Consider the following 24,787-nt stretch of genomic DNA (forward strand, 5'->3'; position numbering starts at 1 on the left):
TAAAAGTAATTTTATTGTTTATAGTTACATTTATTTTACAAATAAAATACATAATTTATTTTACAAATAAAATACATAATATTATATTTGTTTGGTTTTTAGTATTACATTTTTTTACTTAAGTAATCATATTTTAATATAGTTAAACTTTTATTATATTTGAGTTTTCACATTGAATCATATTTTAATAACAAATCCACATAGGTACTTTGAATATTGACTATAATTGTCACAATATACATATAAACGTTAGGTAACAATACCGCATAATGTTTAGTCAAGTACGAATAAATCAACAGGTATAGGAGAGATGAAAATTAGTATTAATTATTATAATATTTTATAAGAAATCATTTGACCTTTCATTTAAAACAATTTATTTTCCAATCAAAATATTTCATTAAATGTTATTTAATTTATTTAAGTGATATAAATATTATTTGTAATGAAATAACATAAAGTTTTTTTGTCTCTACTCTCTCCTGAAAACTTTCCGAACATGACTTTAGCGATATAGTTACGTTAAAATTTAAAAAAAAACTAGAACGCCCACTTTGACCCATCTTCGTCGAGGGTCGTTTTGAGCGAAAATGATGACGTCATGAGTGACGTCATAGCCGCGATCAAAACGACCCCGGTCGCCAAAGGGAACGGCAGAAGGGGACGTTTTGAGCGTTTTGGTCAAAATTAACGTCATCTGGAACGCAGCCATTGTAGTTCAAATACCTACTTACTTTCAAATTTAAATATAGAATTACACAAAGCAATCGATTCCTATTTATTCCAATTTGAAAGAAATCTAATTAATTTGAAATTAAGTTCTTTTGTAATTGAATAAGTACTTTGGTTTCGACTAATTACTCTAATATTATTAGGTACAGTGTCAGGAGTTAAAAACAGAGTAGGTATCTACTATCTAGAGGTATTATTTTTAGGGAATTACTGTAGGTATAAATAAAGCATTAAGTAGGTAAATATGTGTAGATATAAGTAATAAGTGAATGTGTAGATATAAGAAGAATGATAATAAGTGGAAAATGAAAATAATAATTTATAATATCATACAAATAGGTAATACAACATGAAGTACGACATTCTCTAAGAAAAATAAAAACATTTACTTAACCAAGAAAAAGCCTTTTCTTTCTGTGGTTTAGGCGTTTCACACTTTCGCATTTATAATTAATAATAAGTATATTTAAATATTTTAAGTAGGTAAGTACTTACTTACTTATAGATTTTAAAACTTGGGACATAAAAGTAGTAGCCAGTTTTATTGTTTGAAATTTTGAGGTTATGTACCTACAGCTGCTATGATATTATTACTTATACTTACTTACCTAATTATATTACATATTACAATATTATTAAAAAAACAACATTGACCTACAGTGTGTATCAGTGCTTATAGTTTTCGTAAAAAGGTAAATACTTAATTAATGTTTTAAAAATAATTAAATTCATAAATTCAATGTACTTACCCACTTTACATATTTTTACCGTTCTACATAATAACTGTTCGAAGATAATTTGAGATGAGGATGGTATCCACTCAGTGGGATGAACTTGGACATAACTTTAGGTACAGTATAAAAGCAAAGGGCAACAATTAAATACTTAATTATGAAGTTTAATAGTGGTAGTGCCAAGCTGCTAGACCTGCAGTTAAAATGGACATCCGTAACCGGGGAAATACTACACTCTCATAAAAATAGCGTTAAATGACAGCTTCAGCTGTTGTGTTTTGTATGTCAAGTGAGAGAGCTGAACACAAAAATTCCTCTTGGTCTGCAGGACACCATAATCCCTTTGTTTTTAGATCTCACTCTTTAAGCTCGGCAAGGCATTTGGAATTCTTCCAGTTTTTTCAATTTTTGTAGACTACGGAGCTGCTCAAGCATTTCCTTACCCATAATCAAATTATGCTGTTTTGTGCTTGTTCACTACGTTTGTAGATTACAAAAGGTTCGGGTGCAGGCATTAAGATATAAGTACTAAATACACAGGTAATAAAACACTTTATTTTTAAGAAAAACTTTATCATAATTTATAACTTAATAATAAATTTTTTCTTATTACAACTTTATCTAAGATAGGGGCAGGGCAGGAGTAACCTCATGGCGAGCATAGCTTAGGTATCAAATGAAGCTCTTAAACAGCATCCCACTGTTCTTAAGCCTACAATGCAGTTACAGCAATAGTTTTTGATAGCGACCTGACCATTCATGTTTCTTTCAGTTACAATAAATACAAAATAAGTTTTTCCAGAACAATGGCAGGTCTTTATTTTAGCTTGAAGCACAACAACACAACACAGGCATAGGTAACTCGAGGCACAACATTTTGTTCAGGATTCATGCATTCTTGAAAAATGCAATGTCCTGGTGTTTCAGCTGCTCTTCTTATATTGAACAACACAATATTTAGTTGGGGTCTTTCATCAGCTTCTGGAATATATGACCTTATCCTCCTGTATCACGCTGAGGAAATAAATGATTGTGTAAGAATATCCTGTAAAAATTTATGTGAAAATAAAGATTTGTTTGGTTGTTTGTTTACCTCTCGTGCTTGAATCCAAGAAGATACTATAAAAGCCACTCTTTGTTGGTCTTCATTTGCCCCTTCAATTAAAATTCTGCATTGATTTGTTCTTACTATGGATAATCCACATGATACAACACAGATATTATGATGGCCAACTGCTGAAGCAAGTTGCCAGCATGCATGCCAAATATGATCAGTAGGTGTAATCTGGAAATAATGATAGTGATTTTCTAATCAATAATAGTAATTATAATAATAATAGAAGGTAATAATTAACAATACTTCTGTATTGTTAATTATTACCTACTTTTTCCTTAATAATAGGTACTTTGCTAGATTAGTTTCATGGTTTAAAATGAAAGGAAAACATTTCAACACTTAAAACTTAATAAAAAGTTCATGGTTAGGCTAACACGTAAAATATATTACATATACAGTAAACTACTTACATAATATCCAGGATATATCCACAGTCGAATAATATTCACAAGATCTTTACTCTCGTCGCATAAGGCAGACCTTCTCAGTTCTCAATTTGAAAACAACAGAAAATAACTCACAATCACAAGTCACAACTCCATAAGTCCAGAACGTTGATTGTGTTGAATGTTGATTAGTGGTTTCATACAAAGAGAATAATATTATAACTACTACAGGTTTCTTAATCTTTGGTTCAAGTTGAGATTAGTGGAGATTATTGAGATTTGAGATTTTCTCAAGTTTATGATTTTCTCCATCTGTCTTCTTCTTCTTCTTTATAAATGGCCTCAATAACTGATTGCCAAATGCCATGACAAGAAAAAATATCGATGGAAAAAATTGGAAAAAATACAGTCATAATATTATGTACAATGTAATGTGATTTTATGTAATATATTCTTTTCATTATGAGATATATTAAGTAAATAAGAGTTTAATAATAATTCATAATAAACGTTTTTAAAGTCTGTCAAGAGAGTGAAGAAATTAAAAAAGTGGCAACATCGTAGTGTCATCCCTTTCAAATCAAGAAAAAAGGGATGACACTACGATGCTGCCACTTTTTAATTTCTTCACTTTTTTGACAGACTATAAATAGTCTAATTGCCATAATAGGTTTATAGTAAAAATTATGTTGAAAAACAACAACAAAATTATCCTGTACGGATCCTGCCATTCGCCTTTATTCGAACCACAATTTAAATAATTATTAGTATAAAAGTATTATTTCTGAGTTTAATAAGTAATTTTTGTGATTATTTTACGAAATGGGAAGTTCTATTGTGAGCTGTCATTCCAGGATACACCGACGTTAAACTAGGGACTAAGACTCATCACTATGAAAAAAAAAAAGTAATTCCATGTATTTAAATTACAAGTAATCTCAATAAATTGTAATTAGATTAAAATTTATTCTAATTACATCCGAATCAACTACTGGTTAATTTCAGGTGCACAATTACTTCATCAATCTGATTATTTTGTAATCAGATTAACAACTACAATGTATTTGTAATTGTGTAATCGTTATTCTAATTACTTTTTGCCCAACTCTGATTAGGCAGTAGCTTACCAGTAGAATTCAAATAATCCAAGTACTGCTGCTTCAGGCTGTCTACAGCGGCTCTATCCGTTTTCTCGGCCAGCGCTATTGCATCCGTCCAGCGATTGTATTGCCGGAACATCTTGATCGCTTGCTCTGGCTGACCTGCCTTCACGTAACACTCTTCGGCAGTAGCCAGATCGCCCGAGTATATCGCCAGCTTGGCGCGGACTAGTGATGAGTTGATGCCTGCAAAGTGAAAACGCTTTGGAATGTTACATGAAAGGATAATCTACTTAGCTGGTACATTCTTCTATCATGCCATGGGTTATTCCTTAAGAGTCCGGGTGCCATCGAAATTCTCATACAAACGTTCATATTTTTGGTAAGTATGTAAATATTTTGCATTGAATCTTTGTACAGGAACCTAGGTAATTACTATCTTAAGCTGAATAATAACTCAAATATGGTAAATATTCTCGTATGGGAAATGATCTTGGTATTACGTTTGTATGAGAATTTCGATGGCACCCGGACTCTTAAGGCGTTGATCTAACAATTGATTTTACAGTCAGCCACAACGAAATTGCTTTTGCTTTGGTAAAAAAAAACTAATGAAGAAATAACATACCGTCGTTGCGCCTGCTAAATCCTGTATGTGCTTTTAGTAAAATTTTCTGGGGTAAACAATAAACTAATATCGACTTGTCAATCAATTAAAAATACAGTATGGTGGTAAAACTTATTTATATATGAACTAAGACCTTTAATTTGTCGATAAAATATCTATCAATCATTCAATAAAACAGTTTATTGTCTACACCTGAAAATTTTACTAAAAACACATATAGGATTTGACAGGCACAACAACAATACGCTGCATGGAAACAACCAATGCCAAAATCTATTTACCTGCAGCTACGTCACCGTTTCCTTCAGTTGTGGCTAGCTCTAATATTTGGTCCAGATAAAACTTCCGAGCATCGTCACCTACTTCACGGTAGCATTTGGCAGCTAACTGAAAAAAAGGTTATTTTTACTTAAGTCGATAAAGGTACCATTCGGATTTGCGAGGCAAGCGTACGGCGTCACGCGTGAGCGACCGGTCGCTTGCTGCGGAGCAGCTGCAAATAGCTTACCAATGTCCGCGACCGACAAAAATTTAATTAAAATGATACTTTATTGATATGATTATAGCTATCATTTTTGTCTAAGTCACTAAGTATACTTATAATAACCACGTCGCTTGCCGCAGAGACCCGCGGCATGCAAGTGCGCCGCGTAAATAAGTACATTTGAACAAAATGCAACATTATTAACTACGTAACTAGGTAGCATTTCAAACTATGTTGCGATCTACAATTTTGTGATATTGTGCCTGCGCACAATATCACAAAATTGTAGATCGCAACATAGTTTGAAATGCTTTGACCATTTTTCCACCATAACTACGAGTGTAAACAAAACAATAATTGTGAATTATTTTACAATATTATGGCAGGGAATTTAGTATTAAGGGAAGAAATTATCCAAAAACTGTTGGCAGATGAAGAGGATGACGAAATTATTTTGTATTTTTTATCATTTCCGGAAAAGAGGAGAAAGGTTGACCCTATTTTTACGTCGCGGGTCGAAGAGGGATGCTACAATATACTCATTGCACGTCACTTAATGTGTAATGAGGTAAAATTTAGAATGCATTGCAGATTAAGCCACGTCCCCCGTTACCCCCCTTCCAACCCCCTGTTCCAGTTAAAAAGTAGATTATGTCCTTTCTCAGGCTCTAGACTATCTGTGTACAAAATTTCATTGCAATCGGCTCAGTTGTTTTGGCGTGAGAGCGTGACAGACAGACAGACAGATACTTTCGCATTTTATAATATTAGTATGGAAGTATAGATTACTATGAGAGAAGTAGCTGTTATAATAATATTATAGTTCATACCTACATACTTCGATACCTCCATGGCTTATATTATACGAAACATTTTATTTTCGGTTTCGATATGATTAATAACCTATCGGCGTGTTTCTAGATAGAATATCTACCACAGCTGCCCTGCGGCTGTCGCGGCGCTGCTATCGACGCGACAGGGTCGCGCTCATCGAAATTTGCCGCGCCACGCCCACCGGTCTCGTGTCGCGCGTTGCGGTAATCGGAATGTCATCCATATAAACACATAAAAAGCAGCGGCTTGGCGACAGTCTCGGGTCGCGGGTCGTGGACATCGATATGCTATTTTACGCGGCGACCGGTCTCTCTGTCTCGCGACGCGGGTCGCCGTGATTGTTTAGTCCTCCATACAACTTCATAGTGAGCAGTGGCTGTTTGGGTCGCGGCGACCCGCTGCATGCTGCCTTGATCCGAATAATACCTTAAGAAAGTCCGCCGATCGAAATGTAATTGAAATGACATGAGTCGTATGTCGACTTTATATTATTATCGAACGCTTATGTCAATTCCATACATTTTTGATCGGCGATTCTGGGCTAGGAGCGCAGGATTCCGACTGAAAACAGAAGAGTCTTAATGATCACCTGCACATCGCTGACTTCCATGGCACGCTCGGCCAGCTGCCTCCACAGTGGGGCCAAGTCCGCGCCGCTCACGCCGTCCAGGTACGACGCGCACCCGTACAGATCGCCGCTTCTCAGACCGTTGTCTTGTGTAGGAAAACATATTCTAAATGTTTTAAAACTTTCAACTTCGTCGAGAATTTTTTTAGTGCTAGCAAGGTTGATAGATCATGGAAGTCGAATCAGGGGCAGATATTATATACGATTGGCTCATGTGTCACCTACACACATAAACTTATAATGCATAGACCAACAAAGAGTGCGAGAGAGAAGAAAATCCTTTATGGAATTATAACAAGATGAAAAGAGAGAGGCAGTCTAATGAAAATTGTAACAACTTTTATTTGACAGGTCGTCAAAAGTCGTCAATCGTTCGTCGAAATACTATTATATATAACAATAATAACTTGTGCTGTGAGTGATTGCAGTCTAAATCATAGGAATAATCCTGAAAAATATACATTTCACCCGTAATTAATCTTCATGTCCTAATTGCTACGATGTGTTTATTTTTGCTCTATACTTTCTTAAGCTCTCTATTTTAAATAAAATATTGTGAATCCTCCCTTTTACTTTCATATTTTGCGTAACTAAAGTTACTATTGTTCTTATATTACACAAATTTTGAAGGATAATTTTTAATAAAAGTTTTTTACATATACGCTAGTGCTTGAATCAAATTTGTCGATATGCTTAACGATATTTTACAATAACAGAAAACTAAAATAAAAATCATTTACCTTTATATTTATCACCTTAAAAAGGACATATTATCTTATTTTAACGATTATTTTTAAGTAATAATTATCTTTTGACATACCTAGTATAAAATCAAGGTTTCACAGATCAGTCACTTGAATCTAATACTCATTGAATACAGCTTTCAATAATATAATAGACAGTTTTCTGACAGAATAGGTATATGTGCAACTTATATTATACTTAATAGGACTGGTACCGACTTCAAAATTATGAAGATTGAGAACAGAAATACTGAATACAGAATAAGAATTATTTAATACTTTTTAGTTCATTTAAGTATAATATTACTATTGTCTTTACCTTCAAATCGGTTCACAAACGGCGGAGTAATCGTTGAACATACATAAAAAATATCCACAGCCGAACGTCTAACCTCCTCCTTAAAAATGATTGTAATAAAAAGTATTAGGGAGTGCCTCCGCTGCCGGCACCGGTTGCCAAAATGGCTGCCGGCGCCGTTTTCCGAACTCCGAAGTTTGCCGAAGTCACGCGATGTTTGCCGAATAGGCTGCCGGCGCCTATTCGGCAAACATCGCTTGTCAAACAGAATAATGATCAAAAACATCAGACTTGAGCTAAATGACTATGAAAAATATATATATATATATATATATATATATATATATATATATATATAAGAATACAAATAATAAGGTCATAATAATTGTAAGGATGCATAATTATTTGAATCCTTATGATCCTTCGATCGGGGATTCTCGGAAATGCTATTGTATTCTATTGTCGCGATCACCGGTGCTCGTATGGGGCTTGAATCTTGGATGGGTTAATGGTGGTGATGATGAAGATGCTGATAAATGTGATCTGCATAGTAGCATTTAAAGACAATATCTTTGCTTCTTTAAACAACGCTGAAACTCTCTAACATGTATAAGGAATCTGAAGTTCTGTTCAGTACCTTCGGAAGTATACCACGGAGTTTATAACTGTAGCTGTGGTGCAAAATCTTACTTTTTGGTAGCTGAAAAAAGATAGCTAAGGTAGAGCTAAGCTTAGAAAATGCATCACAAAAAACTAAAATATCCACAGCCGAACAAACAGGTACCAAACCTTTACCTTTAAAAGTCGAATATATAAATTGAGATTATAATTATAATTTCTTTTTCAAATTTGTGTATCGGCACTGGAACCTAGCGCTTTACGCATTATCACCGGCTCCCATTTTGAGTGCCAGCGCCAGCAGTCGTTGTTTTATATCTCGGCTGCCGGCAGTATACTTACCGTACTTCCCATTACTGATATTTTTGGGAGCCGGCGCCGGCAGCGGAGGCACTCCCAAAAGTATTATGATATTTAATGATATGTATTTAATTTAAGAATAAAATATAATAGACTATGTGTGTTGTTTACTTTCAACGTTTACTTTCAATGCAGCAATGTAAGGGCTGATTTACCAGATAGATTTTACCTAAGTAATAAATAAGTAACTTTATAATGTGTTATGTGTATATTATTTACCCCTATAAGAACCTCATGTCATAAGTCATAACATATCCGACGAATGACGATTGAAAAATCATTCCAAACGAAAATGTGTATCTACTTTTCAATCGTCACCATTTTTGCCAATTAAAATTTATGATACCTAATTTGAAATACAAAATCTGTCAAAGTTGCATATTATTTATTTCTTATAGAAACTCAGGTAAAATAACTCGAACGGACTAAACTATCGATAGCAAAATACTATACTATCGATAGTAAAATATACATCACTAGCACACGCACACATTGACAGATCAAAAATGGTCACGCATTTTCGGATTGTCAGGTGGTCTATACGACAGTATATTATAAGTTTATGCCTACACATGGGCCAATGACAGCAAATATAACGTCAACTCCCATGAAACATTAATGAAGAAGGCTCAAAATAACTATTTTAAAACCTTAATCAATTTACCAAAAATGGTTTATATCCTTAGACAATAGGTAGATGACGGACCTTTCTGTGCTAATACATACTGAACTCCAAGCGGTGCTCGTCAAGCTGCAGTGGAGCAGCGCCGGGCCGCAGCAGCAGGCGGCCGCGCAGCTCGACAGCACCACTGCCACACTCCGACATCTCCACGCTGCTCGTCTCCCACGCGCTGTACCTGTTACAGCAGCATAGCATGCCTAACTGAATAGACCTTTTTGGATTCATTGTTAGTTCATAAAGACAAAATTCTTAGGCCAAAGTAACCATAGAAGGGGGCGTGGGTAAATAGTAACTTAGCTTTCCCAGGGTCTCTGGTTAAAATATGTAACGTACGTCATTCCCGTCCCAAGAATAATCCCATCTTGGAAAACAATATGTGGACGGAGAAGCAAGTTGGGGTACCTACTGAAAATTCTAACTCTTGTCATCTTGTCTACCAGAGAAGTTGTTCTCTGAACTTTACATATTTTGGCCTCCTTACCATATCAATAAATGGGTCGGTGTTTGGGCAACAAAAGCGTCGCTATTTTCCACCCACTGCACAAAACTGACTCCACTCGCTATTATTTCCTGCAAACAATCATAATATCTTCATATTGACAATTATAAGTATTGCCGACTAATATGATTTACTTTTTCATTAATTTGTAATGCTTCGAATGTAAAAATGACTTAACAATTTAAAAAATATATTTTGTCTTTACAAGGTGCAACAAAAACTCACTCCTGATTCGCTATTAGTAATTCAAATTAGATTCAACGACTTCACCGCTACTAGCCAATAAACTCACTTTGCTGACTTTAAACATCGGGTTATTTTTAGAGGCAACGAGGGAATTGTGAATTGGCCCGGTCACATATTTTGTTTAGTAATAAAAACATAGCATCGGGTAGCTTATTGACTAAATCAAGAAAATGTCGTTAGAGCTCACCTTATCCCCGTCAAGCCGCAGCAGCGCGAGGCGGCGTCGCGTGTCGCGCAGCAGCAGCAGCTCGCCGCCCTCGTTCAACTCCAGCCAGTCGACCCGGGCCTCGTGCCACCACTGACCCAGCTGACTGCCTGTAATGGACCGTTTAAATTCAGCCCTGGCAAGTGAAGGGAAGTGGGCAGCGCGAGAATGTAAATAGCATAAACCTATAATGCTAAAGACAGGTCGTCAAAAGTCGTCAGTCGTTTTTATGCCCTTTCGGTTATTTCCAATATATTGTTCAATTTGTTTGTTATTTTTAATAAATATTATTATATTTAAAAATGATGACTTGTGCTGTAAGTGTTAGCAGTGTAAATCATAAGAATAATCCTGAAAAATATACATTTCACAGGTAATTAATCTTCATGTCCTAATTGCTACGAAGTGTTTATTTTTGCTATATTCTGTCTTTAGTTCTCTATTTCAAATAAAATATTGTGAATCCTCCCTTTTACTTTCATATTTTGCGTAACTAAAGGTAATTTGTAAGGTAAATTGTTCTTAAATTACACAAATTTTGAAGAAAAATTTTTCATCAAAATTTTTTACGTATACGCTAGTGCTTGAATCAAATTTATCGATATGCTTATCGATATTTTACATTAACATAAAACTAAAATAAAAATCATTTACCTTTATATTTATCAACTTAAGCCCGGCCGCACATTATCCGAAATTTCTGACGTGTCAAAATGTATGAGCGGGGCGGGGCGTCCGAATTTTTATTTATTTTTATTATTTATTTAATAGCTAATATTACTATAATATATATAACTACTATAATATAGAGTGACTCTAAAACTAGAGGAAGGTTTATATTTATATATCATAATCATTTTTTTACAGATTCCCTCAAGATCCTCTAATAAGAGGAATGGCTGAAATTAATTAGGCGTGTTGGTTGGAATCCCAAGAAAAATTCAACAATATGTAGCAAACATTTCATTGAAAATTTTTAAAGAAAAAGTAGAATAAATACTATTTTGGTTAAAGGAGCTATCCCAACTTTATTTGTACCAGTAAGTTTGAAAATAATGAAGATTGAGAACAGAATTAATACTGAGTACAGAATAAGAATTATTTAATACTTTTTAGTTCATTTAAGTATAATATTACTATTGTCATTACCTTGGAAGTCGGTTTTAATTTTTTGTTTAAAAAATTATAATTTTACTCTTTTTAGCTGTCCTTAACGTTTTCTATACTTACAGTTGGTGTTAAAAAAATCAAAATCAAAATTGCTTTATTTCTGAACAAATCTTAAATAAAATATATTTTCAGAATACATGGTGCCTACCACCTAGTAGGGGAGGTCGCGCTCATTTTAAAAAGTCATTTCATACCGAGCGAAAATCGTAACAATAATACTATTCTATTAATACATAAGAGTTTTGATCGTCAGCTACTCCAGTATGGGTGGAATAAAAATTGAGAGTATCTCAAAGTTGTTGGGAATCGTATTGAATTGTCATTAAAAAGATCCCAATTCGCACCCAATAAAGGTCATATTATCTAGATTATACACGTTTAGGTTTGGTAGGTGCTATTTTAGTTTTAGTATATAATAACAGATGGCGCTTTTAAAGTAAAATGTATATAATTCTTCTTGACAAATATTGACTATCGAATTAATTACTTAAAATTGCTATGTGAGACAATTTTATGATTAATTCAAACGAAAATCGCCGTCAGCTGAATATTTGCAGGCGGAAATGTCGTCTACGCGACGCCCTAGGATACATTGAGCGCGAAGTAGGGCTATATTGGTTATAGCTTATATCGCTGGCTGACGGGCTTTCCACCCGCATATTAACGACTGACGGTGGTCTTTATTATTAAAAAGGTATCAACATTCACCTGTATAAATTTTGTACGGTATGTAATGACTTTATATTTTAATTTTTTTAACATAGTTCAGTAACGCGACTGACGTTGAATCCCCCGTCTGTGATACGGCTGACGGTGCATTTTTGGTTAAGCATGACCTCAATAATCATCCATAAAATTTTCATTCGGTATAAAATCACTTTTCGCAATAATTTTTTTTACAACTTTGAAATACTCTCAGTTAACATCCCACCACGGGTGCGGCGACTGACGCTGATTATATTGATTGATAAATATTAAGCTACCGCTTTGGTCGGTATGAAATGACTTAGCAAACGATAGCACTACCTCCCCTACTAACCGGTTCGGGTACTAAGCCGACGAGAAGAACCGGCGTAAGAAACTCGCACGGGGCCCACTTTTTACCAAAAAAAGTGAGAAAAAAAATAATCTTTTAAAATAAAATTTACAATGCTGTAACACACATAATAATTGTAAGTCATGTAGAAGTAGCCTTGCAAGCAGTCATTCAGCATTCTACTCCCAAGATGTGCCATCGCTTATGAAATCATTGGCTTTGGCACAAAACGTTCTTTGACTACTTTTTTAAATTTATTAATCGAAAGATTTTGAACGTTTTTCGGGACCATATGTTCCCATTTAAATATCAAGGAGTCACCTCGATTTCTCATGGTTTCCATCACCAGACCACCACTTTTGTGAACATGATAACTACTCGGAACAATACAATGTACAACAAAAGAAAAATTTTGATAATCGGTTCATAAACGGCGGAGTAATCGTTGAACATACATAAAAAATATATCCACAGCCGAACGTCTAGACTCCTCCTGTTTGGAAGTCGGTTAAAAATAATTGTAATAAAAAATATTATGATATTTTATGATATGTATTTAATTTAAGAATAAAATATAATATACTATGTGTGTTGTTTACTTTCAACGTTTACTTTCAATGTAAGGGCTGATTTACCAGATAGATTTTATCTGAGTAATAAATACCTAAGTAACTTTATAATGTGTTATGTGTATATTATTTACCCCTATAAGAACCTCATGTCATAACATATCCGACGATTGAAAAATCATTCCAAAAGAAAATGGGTATCTACTTTTCAATCGTCACCAAAATTTATGATACCTAATTTGAAATACAAATCTGTCAAAGTTTCATATTATTTATTTCTTATAGAAACTGAGGTAAAATAACTCGAACGGACTATACTATCGATAGCAAAATACTATACTATCGATAGTAAAATATACATCACTAGCACACGCACACATTGACAGATCGAAAATGGTCACGCATTTTCGGGTTGTCAGGTGGTCTATACGACAGTTTATATTAAGTCTATGGTAAATAGTCACTTGCGCTGCGGCCAGTGCCGTAAATAGGGCGGTGCCACCGGTGCCCAGGCACAGGGCGTAGACTCTGGGGGGCGCAAGAATGGCCAGACCAGACAGGTCCTTATTTTTCGAATTGCTCCCGATAAGTTCCCGCTGCGCCCCAGAGATATTTCCCAATGTAGTAAAAAAATATCCACAGCCAAACATATAACCTCCTCCTTTTTGGAAGTCGGCTAAAAAACAATGGTGCAGTTATATAGAAGCTCGCACAAGGCGCAAAAAATGCTATTTACGGCACTTGCGCTGCCCGGCGCGGTAAATGCGGCTGCTTGTAAATGCGGACGCGGCAAGTGAATAAAGTTCGCGTCGTTACTTTTAAACGTCCCATGAAATATTATGATCAAGACTTCACGAACAAAAATTCTTATCTCATCTATCTATGAAGTTCAAAAAGTTTCAGTTGCTCCTGAGTCCTGAGTAATAATTGGCTAATGGGGCATACGCGCCGTATCACTTGAAAGTTTGAAACATATTATATGTAACGCATAAAATTATTGACCATTAATCAATGAATATGGCTACATTTCTCCATAACGTTGCTTATGGTCCTTATGGACCCTGTAATGTGTGTTGGCCTGGAATGGTCTGCAGGCCATATTATTATGACAATGTTTTGCGCAAAATGTAATGAAATCACACCTAGAGTTTATTCCAAACAGTACCTGTCACCAAGTCTACCACAGCGACGGTCTGTCTGTCCAACAGATAGGCGAGGCGCTTGCGGTCGGCGTCGTGAGAGGACGCACTCTCGTTGATGCGCACGCTCAGTACGTGCGGGTTCACACGCTCGGTTCGCACCTGAAAGCGTGACATTTACTATTGCTGCAGCCTTCCGAACGGTAATGCATGCAGCACTCAGCACGAAGAGACCAGCCGTGACAGACTGATTATTAATGTACGGGTGTGACAAAACAAAGGGTTACTTTTCTGTTTTAATGTTTGTGTCCTGTTTATTTTAGAATATAGATACTTTTATTTTTAAATGGCAAATGTCTTGAACTAACATCAATAATTTCCTCATAAAATTATTTAAAAAAGTAGCTCTTTAATCGCTGCTACTTTCACAGCGGACTTCATAATGTAAAAGACACATGTACAACCTAAAGTATTATCACTTTGTTTTGCTACACCCTGTATATCTTGCGACAGCAATGCACCAGGCAAAAAGCTACTAGGACAGACTTATACTTACGGTATGCAGCACGGCATCAAGGCCGTACTCGACGACGCTGAGCTCGCCCGCGCGATGCAGCAGGCACGCGCCGCCTGCCGCCGCGTACACGCGCTCTCCACCGCCACTCCATGGTATCTGACGTACGGTATTCGGTAACCATGTTTAAAATAAAGTTTTCTAATGCCATTTTTGATGAGTCATCAACTCATCAATCATCATGTCTTAAGGCAGGCGCGGTCCGAAGGGGGGGGGGGGGGGGGGTCACAGGGGACATGATCACATGACCCCCCCCCTAAATCTAAGGTACAATTGAAAAATCTCAAAAACTTGCCAAATAATAAAAGGAAATTTCTAGCTATCCTCTAACCACCACTGCGTCCGACCTTAGACAGCTGTCAACCCAGAACCGTAACCGAGGGCGCAGATAAAAAAATATATTTGTGTAGTGACTATAGTGTGTGTGTGTGTGTGTGTGTGTGTGTGTGTGTGTGTCCCAAATTTCAGGCTGCGACCGCGCCTGTCCGGCTACATGAAGCGGCGGCAGACGACGCATCGTCGCGACACTACTAGTTTCTATGTATTTCTATGAAAAGTGTCGCTAGCTTCATGTCGCTAGCTGCGGAGGCTATTTCATAGAAATACATAGAAACCAGTAGTGTCGCGATGACACGTCGTCTGCGGTTGCATTATGTTGCCCGCTGCCAACCGGCACTGGATATGCCGTATGCATATTGCATACCCTCATGCCAAAATTAAAATAGTAATGAAGAACTCTACCTTCACTTGGCTAATGGCGCCTCTACAAGATGGCCCAGCGCTGGCCCATCAAATGGCGGTGTGGCACCTCTATAAGATGGCCCAGCGCTATATAGCCCAACAAATGGCGCATGCAGTGGCTATAGCTAGGGAATGCAATCCTTCAAGATAATTTCAATCCCGGTTTTTGTGGGATTGAACCATCACAATCAATTAACAATTGGATATTAGTCTGTAATGATAGTTGTAAGAATGTTTAATAAATAAATAAAAAAATCCCGCTGGATCCCGGTATTTGTGGGATCCCGCAGGGTGGACTTAAACTTTTAAAATAAATCGTTATAAAGACTATACTAATCAGCGTTGCCAGACGTCCCGATTTTGGCGGGACGTCCCCTTTCATCAAAATTAAATGTCCCGTGCGGGACAGGCACAGTCCCGCTTTTCGGGAAAAGCCCGAACGTAGGTACGTGCAGCGTGCTGAGAAAGAAAGGTGCGTAATGAAGATAAAAGTATAAAAGTACAGGAAGTAGAATTGTGGATTTTCTTTGGCTACTTTAGCTATCTTTTGTCACGTAAACGTTATTCTAACGCAAATAAAAAGATAAAAATTAAAAAAAACTTTTAATTTTATACTTTTTCTTACATTGTCCCGCTTTAGACTACAGAATCCTGCTTTTTTTCTCAAAAAGTTTCAAAGTCCCAACTTGGCACAAAAAAAATCTGGCAACGCTGATACTAATTGATAAAAACCGTTTTATTCTTAGAAACTCAAATAAACTCGGTCACTTTTTTTACAAGGGCTTATTAATACCTACTTCATACCTTAGATATAAAAAAAACTAAACATTTCATGTTATAATAATAGTTAAAAAACTAAAAAACACGCCTATTTATTTTCATCTATTATTAAAATTATTTATTTTTCGAAATATAGAGAAAGTTGTGCTATAAGATTATGTTACATTTATAGGTACAGCCCAAGCTTATAAAATTATGTTAAAAAAGTTAAGGTATTAGTTGTGTCTGCCAAACGGCACAACGACACAAGACGACATTCGACACAAGGTAGCCACTAGCCAGCAGCTGAAAAAGTTGGCTCAGCCTCCATGCTGGTTGATGCAATCATTGTCATTTAAGGTGAATCATAATAGGTGAACTGAATGTAAATTGTTTAGTGGGCTGCCTGTAGCCAGTTCACGCACTCCCGCGCGCAGAGCACGTATGAATCACGCTTCTTTGTAATCCCGCCAGTCACGCGGGATCCCGCTAAATTTTCGACCGGGATTAGTCCCGCAAAATACATGCGGGATCCCGGTATGTCGGGGTCCCGGTATCCCGGTATTGTATTCCCTAACTGATGGCCGTGTTCAGTTGTGACTTGTGATCTAAACGTCGTTCAAGATGGACGTGGAAGCATTAGCCGCTGCGGCAATATCTGTACAGCACATACCATCATTTTATTAATGTACACACTGCACAATGTGTGTGTGTGTATCTATGTTTGTTATTATACATACTATACTGTCGCAGACGGAGTCGCGGGCAACAGCTTGTATAATAATATCTATGGACAATCTATGGTCAATATATTTAGCACGTACAATTTTCAATTTTGTAACTTCACTAGCTGACCCGGCAAACGTTGGTTTACCACATAAGTTATTTCTAATAGGCAATAGAAATCTTATATCTATAAACGAGCAATTCTTGTATATAAATATATAATTAAAATCTCGGAATCGGCTCCAACGATTTTCATGAAATTTAGTATATAGGGGGTTTCAGGGGCGATAAATCGATCTAGCTAGGAATCATGTTTAGAAAATGTCATTTTATTCGTGTTTTATCGAATACCGAGCAAAGCTTGGTCAAATAGCTAGTAATATAAAAATGAGATAGAAACCCATTCTCAGGATTCTAACGAATGTACATACAAAATTTCGTTGAGCCGTTTTGGAGGAGTTCGTGCACAAATACTGTGACACGAGAATTTTATTTATAAGATTATTATGAGACGACGTACTCGTCATTTTGAATGAAATTCGTAAATTGACATACGACGTCCTCACTCACCTTCCTCCACCGCTCGCTGGGCATTGATATACAAACCCAAGATACACAGTTGCGAACAAAAGTAAGACTCAAAACTGTCGCCAAATACTCGTCTTTACTATTATAGGTACTTGTAATCAAACTATAAACAGTTTTTTTACAAAGGAGTCCACAAAAAGCAATAAAATTTTATGACCGAACTTCGCCGGTAGGACAAGGCATAGTGGTGAGACGTATTTTTCATATATATATTTTTTAATTCAATATTTCATTGATTAGGTTATAAGAGTTAATTAAATTGTGTTCTAAACATAAATCACAATCCACAATACAAAGATACTTAGGTTTCACAACTTTCATCTAAGAGTTTATGTTAAATAAATAAATATGTATATGTTTTGCGTATAATATAAATATGTATAAATGAACAAAACAAATATTTATATTAGATAAACTGTTATTTTTTTTCAAATATTACAATTAAACTTAAAACTTAAATCTATAATTATTTTTTAACAGTCATGGTCAAAATTATATGTAACACTTATATGTAATGTGTATCTTGGGTTTTTTGTATATCAATGTCGATGGGTCCCTTTGATGTGCGGCCGAAAAACCGACACCGCCGCCATCTCACAACCATCGCTGGCGCCATAAGCCATCCTACGCCACTACGTCCTCCCCACGCTGGGCCATCGTGATGGCCAACTACGCGGGCCCATCTTGTAGAGGCGATACACTGCCGCCACCCCACAACCATCGCTGGCGCCATAAGCCATCCTGCGCCACTACGTCCTCCCCACGCTGGGCCATCGCGATGGCCAACTACGATGGCCCATCTTGAAGAGGAGCCATAACAGTGACCCACAACAATAACACTTAGTTATATGAATTTCTCCGAATGGTACAAAATTAAAAACCAAAGAACATGAATATGTTTGACGTTCTTACGGCTTACCTCACTGGTTAGACCGCGGGCTATGTCACAAAGGATCAAGGAGTTGCTCGTACGACACACGGCGTACCAATCGTTTCCTGTACACAAAACGCACTGTTAAAAAAACAAAACAGGACACACTCTCTAACATCTTAGATCGCTCGGCAAAACAGGGTTGGATACTGCGGAAATGCGCAGTACCTATGCAATTTTTAAGTGGGACGAGGAGTGACGGGAAGTACTGGTAAACCTTTTATTACAGGAATCGTTTTTGGTAGATCTCGATAAGTTGGTCGTACATTATTAGTAGTTTGTTTATGTACGTTATTGGAGCACACACATTTCCTCTTGCCTCTTTCTGTTACACTGAGCAATATTGTTTGTGAGCGCCCTTTATCAATGTAATACTCGCCCACAAACCGCACGTTGTATATCTCTGGGCCGAGTCGTGCGGTGACGACCAAGGCCGGTGCGTCGCCAGCCAGCCGCGTTAACAGGATTCGCTGCGGGCTCGCGTGACGAACCTCCACAGCATCGCGCCACACCCAGCGTCTGCGTAACCAAACCCAGAGAAGTGAGAACCCAGTACGGCCTTGATTATACCTACCGAGTAGAGTGGCGAGACAGTTGCACTGTCACAGACAATTGGATCTGACCGAGAGCACTGCAATCTCGCCACAGCCTACTCTGTAGGTATAATGAAGACATTTAAGAAGAGAACATTTGACTGGACCCTTACGTCATAGGGTAGGTATTATAAACTCCTGAGTCCTGACAGGACCTCTATACGAAATCGCTCTCCTAATAATGGTAATGCGTTTTCAAAAACACTTGTAATTCTGCAAACGAATGACAGTGAAAATCACAAAATCAACCCGGTAGCCTTATTCTAGTGGTAACCAAGAATTACGATATCAACCATACCAAGCGGTTTTTCAGGCTTATTTTTCAAATTTAGATTCCTTCAACACAAGCCGCAGCAATCTTGCCAGCGGTGCGATAGAAGTTTAGACCGAGTTATTTTAGTTCTTCTGAGATGTGTGAGCGCTCCTGAATAAAATCGGTTTGACCTAGGGCCTGACTCTCAACTCAACTCTGCGAGTTTCTAACGCTGCGAGTTTCTTACGCCGGTTCTTCTCGCCGGGTAAATTGCCGAACCGGTGGTAGGCACCATAGTTTTGAGTTTTGACGTTCAGAAAGAATTTTGTAAAAAAATAACTCTGAATAAAATTATTTTGATTTTGATTGCGTTATTCGTCTTAATGCTTCCCGCGTGTAGTAAGTTCTCCAATCTGGATCAAAGGAGAGTTGTCAATAACCTGAGCACGGCCTCGTACTCCAGAAGCGCGCCAGTCTGCGCGGCCAGCACGAGGCGCGTGCCGTCCGCGCTCCACGCCAGCGCGCCCGCCGCGTACAACTGCGGCACGCGCAGCGCGCTCAGCTCCAACGCGCCGCCCTCCTTCACCTCGCCTATGAGGCAACCGTCGAACGTACCGATTGCTACTGTCTGGAAGAAATATTGCGGCTAATGTACGCGCGTTTAGGGTGAAGCCAAACGAGCGTAATTTTGTTAGTCGTGAGTCGCAGAATTTCGGTTGGCAGAAATTCTGCTGCACTCAGTTTCATAGAAAAGTCCTACTTCATTCACACAAGCTTAATTTTGTGAGTCATGGTTATGAAGCATAATTTACGCGACCGACATGAAATATAATTCACCCTACGTTTCGGATCAGATTTGACTTCTATTGACAAACCTAAAAAATGTTGCTCAATATCTCCAATCAACCAGAACAAACGTCTTGTTAATTACATAAAGCTGAATTCACATTGCGAAACTAGTGACTTCAAATTTGTTTTATGGTATTAATATATCAACGAAAACGTGACAAGAAACTCGTGTCGCAAGAGCATCCACAGTAAGACGTACATCGTGCAGCTAAATACGCACCAAAATGGTAAGCCAACGTTGGCGCAATGCGTTTAATTCCTGAATCAGTAAATGCTTTCTTCCTCCTCGTCCTTGAATCCCCAAAAGTCTTTTGTTTCGAGAAAGTCTTATTTATATATAGCTTTGATATCGACAGAGCCATGGGCGTTTATAAGAGGGGGTCCGGACCCCCCCCCATTACTACCCATGTTACTTGTCCAATCGACAGTATATTATGTACCGCACCAATTTTAATCGGCGAGGTACATATGTATTTTTTTTATTTCCTAAACACGTTACCTTTTTGATACTGCGGAACCCTTCATATGCGACTCCAACTTGCACTTGGCCGCCTTTTTACGTTAGGGGACCCCCCCAGACAGAATCGTGATGTTTGATACTATTATTTTAATGGAAATAGTTTCAAACGTGTTGCAACTACTTTCATGTCATTTCCACATGCATAACACTAGTTTCCTAATGTTTAAGGCTTAAGTATTGACATTTCTATGTTAAATATTAAGTACTGATTTTAACACAATAGCGGGCAGCCATTTAACTGATTCTAGCACTGTGCCAATGAATAAAGATGCAGCAGTCACTCATCATTTATAGTATTGTTTATGGCCGGCCGCCGGCAGGGCCCCCGGTACCATAAGTGCAATGTGTGCAATGCACACGGGTGCCATCCTCTAGGGGCGCCAAATCGCCATCTTTAGGGGCACCAAAACCAAGGACCCAAAAAATTTGCCTAAAGGGGCGCTAAAATCCTTTTTTTGCACACAGGCGCCAGTAGCTCTTACGGGGGCCCTGGCCGCCGGCCGCACATTATATATAAGAATATCTGATCAGAAAAATTCGGACGCCCGTCGGACCACCTATCAGAAACCTTCCGGCGAGTCCGAGTTTAGTATGTACAAAATGTATAGAGAGAGCGCGATCGAATTTCTGATCAGAAAAAAATCGTCGGACGTCAGACACGTCAGAATTCTGATAGTATGCGGGGTTCACAATAATGCTGCCTTGACATTAAGCCGCGCGGCTACCGCACTACTCGCGACTTAATGTGAAGGCAGCCTAAAACATAATATGGAGCAGAGTGCGTTCCGGCGGGCGTCCGAATTTTTCTGATCAGAAATTGTAAATGTCCCACCTGTCCGGAAGGGCTCAACGCAGCAGTGATTAGATCGCGGCGGTCCGGCGGCAGGTCGGGCTCGACGCTCCGCACGAGGGCGCCGCGCTGCGCCTCGTACACGCACACGCGACCGTCACACGCACCTACGATTAGCTGAAAATAAGAAGGAACACTTCATATAATATTATGTACTTAACAAAAAAAAACAGTCTTACTTTAAATTTGCTTGTTCAGGATGTAAGGTGTTCTCACTGTCTACGTTTTTATTTAACTTCCCAGGATTTTTTTTCAACTTTTCCTATTAAGCCTTATTTCAGAACGATGAAGACATTCCGAAGAAGTCTTTATATACAACAACAACAACGCTCTTATTGTCATCTCACATAGGGCGGCACCAGAGCCAAGACTGTGGGCGGCAGGTTGTACCGCAGCAGCAGGCGGCCGTTGACGTAGAGCGCGCCGTCGACGTGGCCCGACGCGGCTGCCTCACCGCTCCGTGCCAGTGACACGCAGCACGACCCGGCTGACCAAAGACTGGAGCTCTTGTTACTCTTGCAGTCCAGAGTCCTAGCATAACCATGTTAATAAATCTCAAGGATAAAATACTGTCACATAACTATGTTTAACCCTTTAACCGCCGAGCTTAAAATCAATTGTCGTGCCTCTAGCGCCGGCACCATAAATCGAAAAATTTATACCTACAACAAATAGTGATGTGCAATACTTATCTTTTTCGACGTCGATAATTTATTTCTTAATTTATATAAAGTATAATCTGATATCTAGTATTTGAATCCATAATGTTGTTAGTAAATATACAACGCTAGCAAAAACATTAGATAAAAACAGCTTGAATAGTGAAGTGACATAATTCCCGATATTTGTTATTACATTTCAAATAATATTAATTTCATAGTTTCCATGGATTAAATAATATTTGTAGTAGGTTATATATTGTTTAAATATATAACCTACTACAAATATAGATTTTCAATAGTAGATCGATATCCCATCCCCTTTACACGCATACAATTTCATCTAAATGTCGTAGCAGACAGACAGATAGGAAAGCGTTACTTTGTAATCTATTGTAAATTTATTTCCAATTTAAGTATCCACTACAATCACATTTATCGATAGCATCATCATAAGCACAACACTAGTGGAAAATTCTAGAAGGCGGCACTCGCTTATGACATCAGAAGCGGTCGTCTTTTTCCGACCGTGGTGCAGGGTGTGCTGACAACATTCGTTTCTAAACATGCAGGCTATGGATGGGAATCGTCAATTCAATCACTGAAATTTTTATACTGTACTTATTATAAATTAAGTAAAACAAACACGTTTATTTGTTCAGTAACCATTGCTTTATTTGTTTTATAATAAATTAGTTAGTAAAAACAGAAATGTTTTAATTTATGTGGATTTTTGTATCAGTAAATCATTGCTTATATCCCGTCCCTACTGTCGGATTTTTCCGACTCAGGCGTTGGACATCAATACACTTTTCTAAGAATATTTTCAGTAATTTATTTAACTTTAGACATTATTTTTAGGTCTTCTAATTAAGAAACTAAATTGTAATCAATTGTCAATGATTACTTCGTTAACTATTTACAAAGTATAAACATTATTTTAATATAATACAGTGCTATCAAACAAAAAAGGCAGATTAACCGAGTAGTGGTACTGGTCGTAAATATCCGACCTTGGCAAAATGGGCACGAAAATATTTGTCGGATTATTCCGACCTAGGCGGCTAAAGGGTTAAAAACTAAGAAACGATATAAACATTTTACTAAGGCTGGAAATTACAAAGGCTGAAAAGCTTAGGCCTTCTCTAGCCAAGCATTATTACTTCGATTTGAATATCGCAAAAGAGACGTTTTGACTACAGATTAACCCAACGACTCCCAAGCGGCACCCCGGTGCCACATAACAATTGAATATCGATTGTGTCTGCGATTCCCACGATCGAGATATTAAAATCTACATGAAAATGTACTAATCAAAGATGTCACTAGGAGACTACGTTATTATGCGTAAACCTTCTCTTACAGCTTACAATTATGTATAGGGGTGAATTTACCAAACGGCTTTTTTTTTTGTCTTCGTTGAAATTACTATTAAAAAAAGGGAATATTGTTGTAAATTATTTGTTTTACTATTCTATGGGTAGCTATAGGATTGTGACAAAAATATAATATGCCTAGGACTATTACCAGGGTAGAAATAAATAACTTGAAGATCTATTTTTATCAAATCGGTGCTGTCCCTCTACTTTTTTTACAAACAAAAACGCTTACATACTAGAAAATATGAATAATTTAAGGGTACAACTTATATTATTTCGTAGAATATTAGTTGATCTATTATTATATACCATATTTTATTACATAATTAACGATTATAGTTACTTAGAGGCACAAATGTACTTGTCCTGAGAATTTTTCTCATATCGCTGGATAAAAGAAATTTGAGCATTACTTTTCATCGACGAGTCGGACAGTCTCCCCACCCCAATTTTAATTTACTCCTTAGAGTGTGCTTCCACGCAGTCAAGACAGATTTGCATTAAACAATGTCAACAATATAAGTATGCCATTAAAATGCTCTCGGACAATTATTTTATAATATCGGTGATAGAATTTTTTAATGTAATTAATAGTTTTAAAATTGTTGTTTGATTCTAATGAATGTATTAAGTCATTAAGCTTCATTATCTGAAACCAAACTTATCTTAGATACAATGCATTTTTTATAATTTTCTAAAAAGTTCGTTTTTTCTCACGTCGCTGCTCTCATATCGGTGTAATCGGTGGTAATTTTAACCACCGATATGATAATTTACACCGAAATTATAATAAAAAACGAATTGGTGTCTTAAATCTAATATCGGTGTTTGGAATCATGACCAACGCACAGTTTCGTCACATCGGTGGATTGCTTTATCATATCGGTTAGTAATTTTACCATATCGGTGAATTGTTTTATCATATCGGTTGATTTAGCATTTCGTTAAGTATACAAAGAAATTACAAATGTGTATGATAGTAAAAATGAATGGATCTAAGGATATATGGGTCATTTAAAGTTTTTACTTTATTTTTCCTTTCACATCTAGTTCATTTTAATAAAGACAACGATGATAATTTTTTTTTAATTCTATATCCCTACATCAAATAACTGGATTTCAAAACCGCTTTTTTGCGCGGCAAGGCTGAAAACTAT

At 37.1% G+C, this 24,787-nt stretch overlaps 1 protein-coding gene across 1 annotated transcript in view; it reads right to left on the minus strand.

The window, feature by feature from the left end:
• The window catches only part of LOC121738577 (intraflagellar transport protein 172 homolog), a 58,296-nt gene that overhangs the window by 25,312 nt on the left and 8,197 nt on the right, over positions 1-24,787 (minus strand). Inside the window, exons 4-16 of the mRNA XM_042130736.1 lie at positions 21,940-22,123; positions 21,575-21,709; positions 19,814-20,001; positions 18,907-19,046; positions 18,516-18,592; positions 14,765-14,881; positions 14,235-14,370; positions 10,277-10,404; positions 9,826-9,914; positions 9,389-9,519; positions 6,605-6,729; positions 4,979-5,084; positions 4,097-4,315 (exon numbers count right to left, since the gene is read on the minus strand). Coding sequence (XP_041986670.1) covers positions 4,097-4,315; positions 4,979-5,084; positions 6,605-6,729; positions 9,389-9,519; positions 9,826-9,914; positions 10,277-10,404; positions 14,235-14,370; positions 14,765-14,881; positions 18,516-18,592; positions 18,907-19,046; positions 19,814-20,001; positions 21,575-21,709; positions 21,940-22,123 — 1,775 coding nt within the window. The remainder of the gene's footprint in view (positions 1-4,096; positions 4,316-4,978; positions 5,085-6,604; positions 6,730-9,388; positions 9,520-9,825; positions 9,915-10,276; positions 10,405-14,234; positions 14,371-14,764; positions 14,882-18,515; positions 18,593-18,906; positions 19,047-19,813; positions 20,002-21,574; positions 21,710-21,939; positions 22,124-24,787) is intronic.

Source organism: Aricia agestis, chromosome Z (assembly GCF_905147365.1).
Source record: "Aricia agestis chromosome Z, ilAriAges1.1, whole genome shotgun sequence".
In the NCBI taxonomy this organism is placed as follows: Eukaryota; Metazoa; Arthropoda; class Insecta; order Lepidoptera; family Lycaenidae; genus Aricia; species Aricia agestis.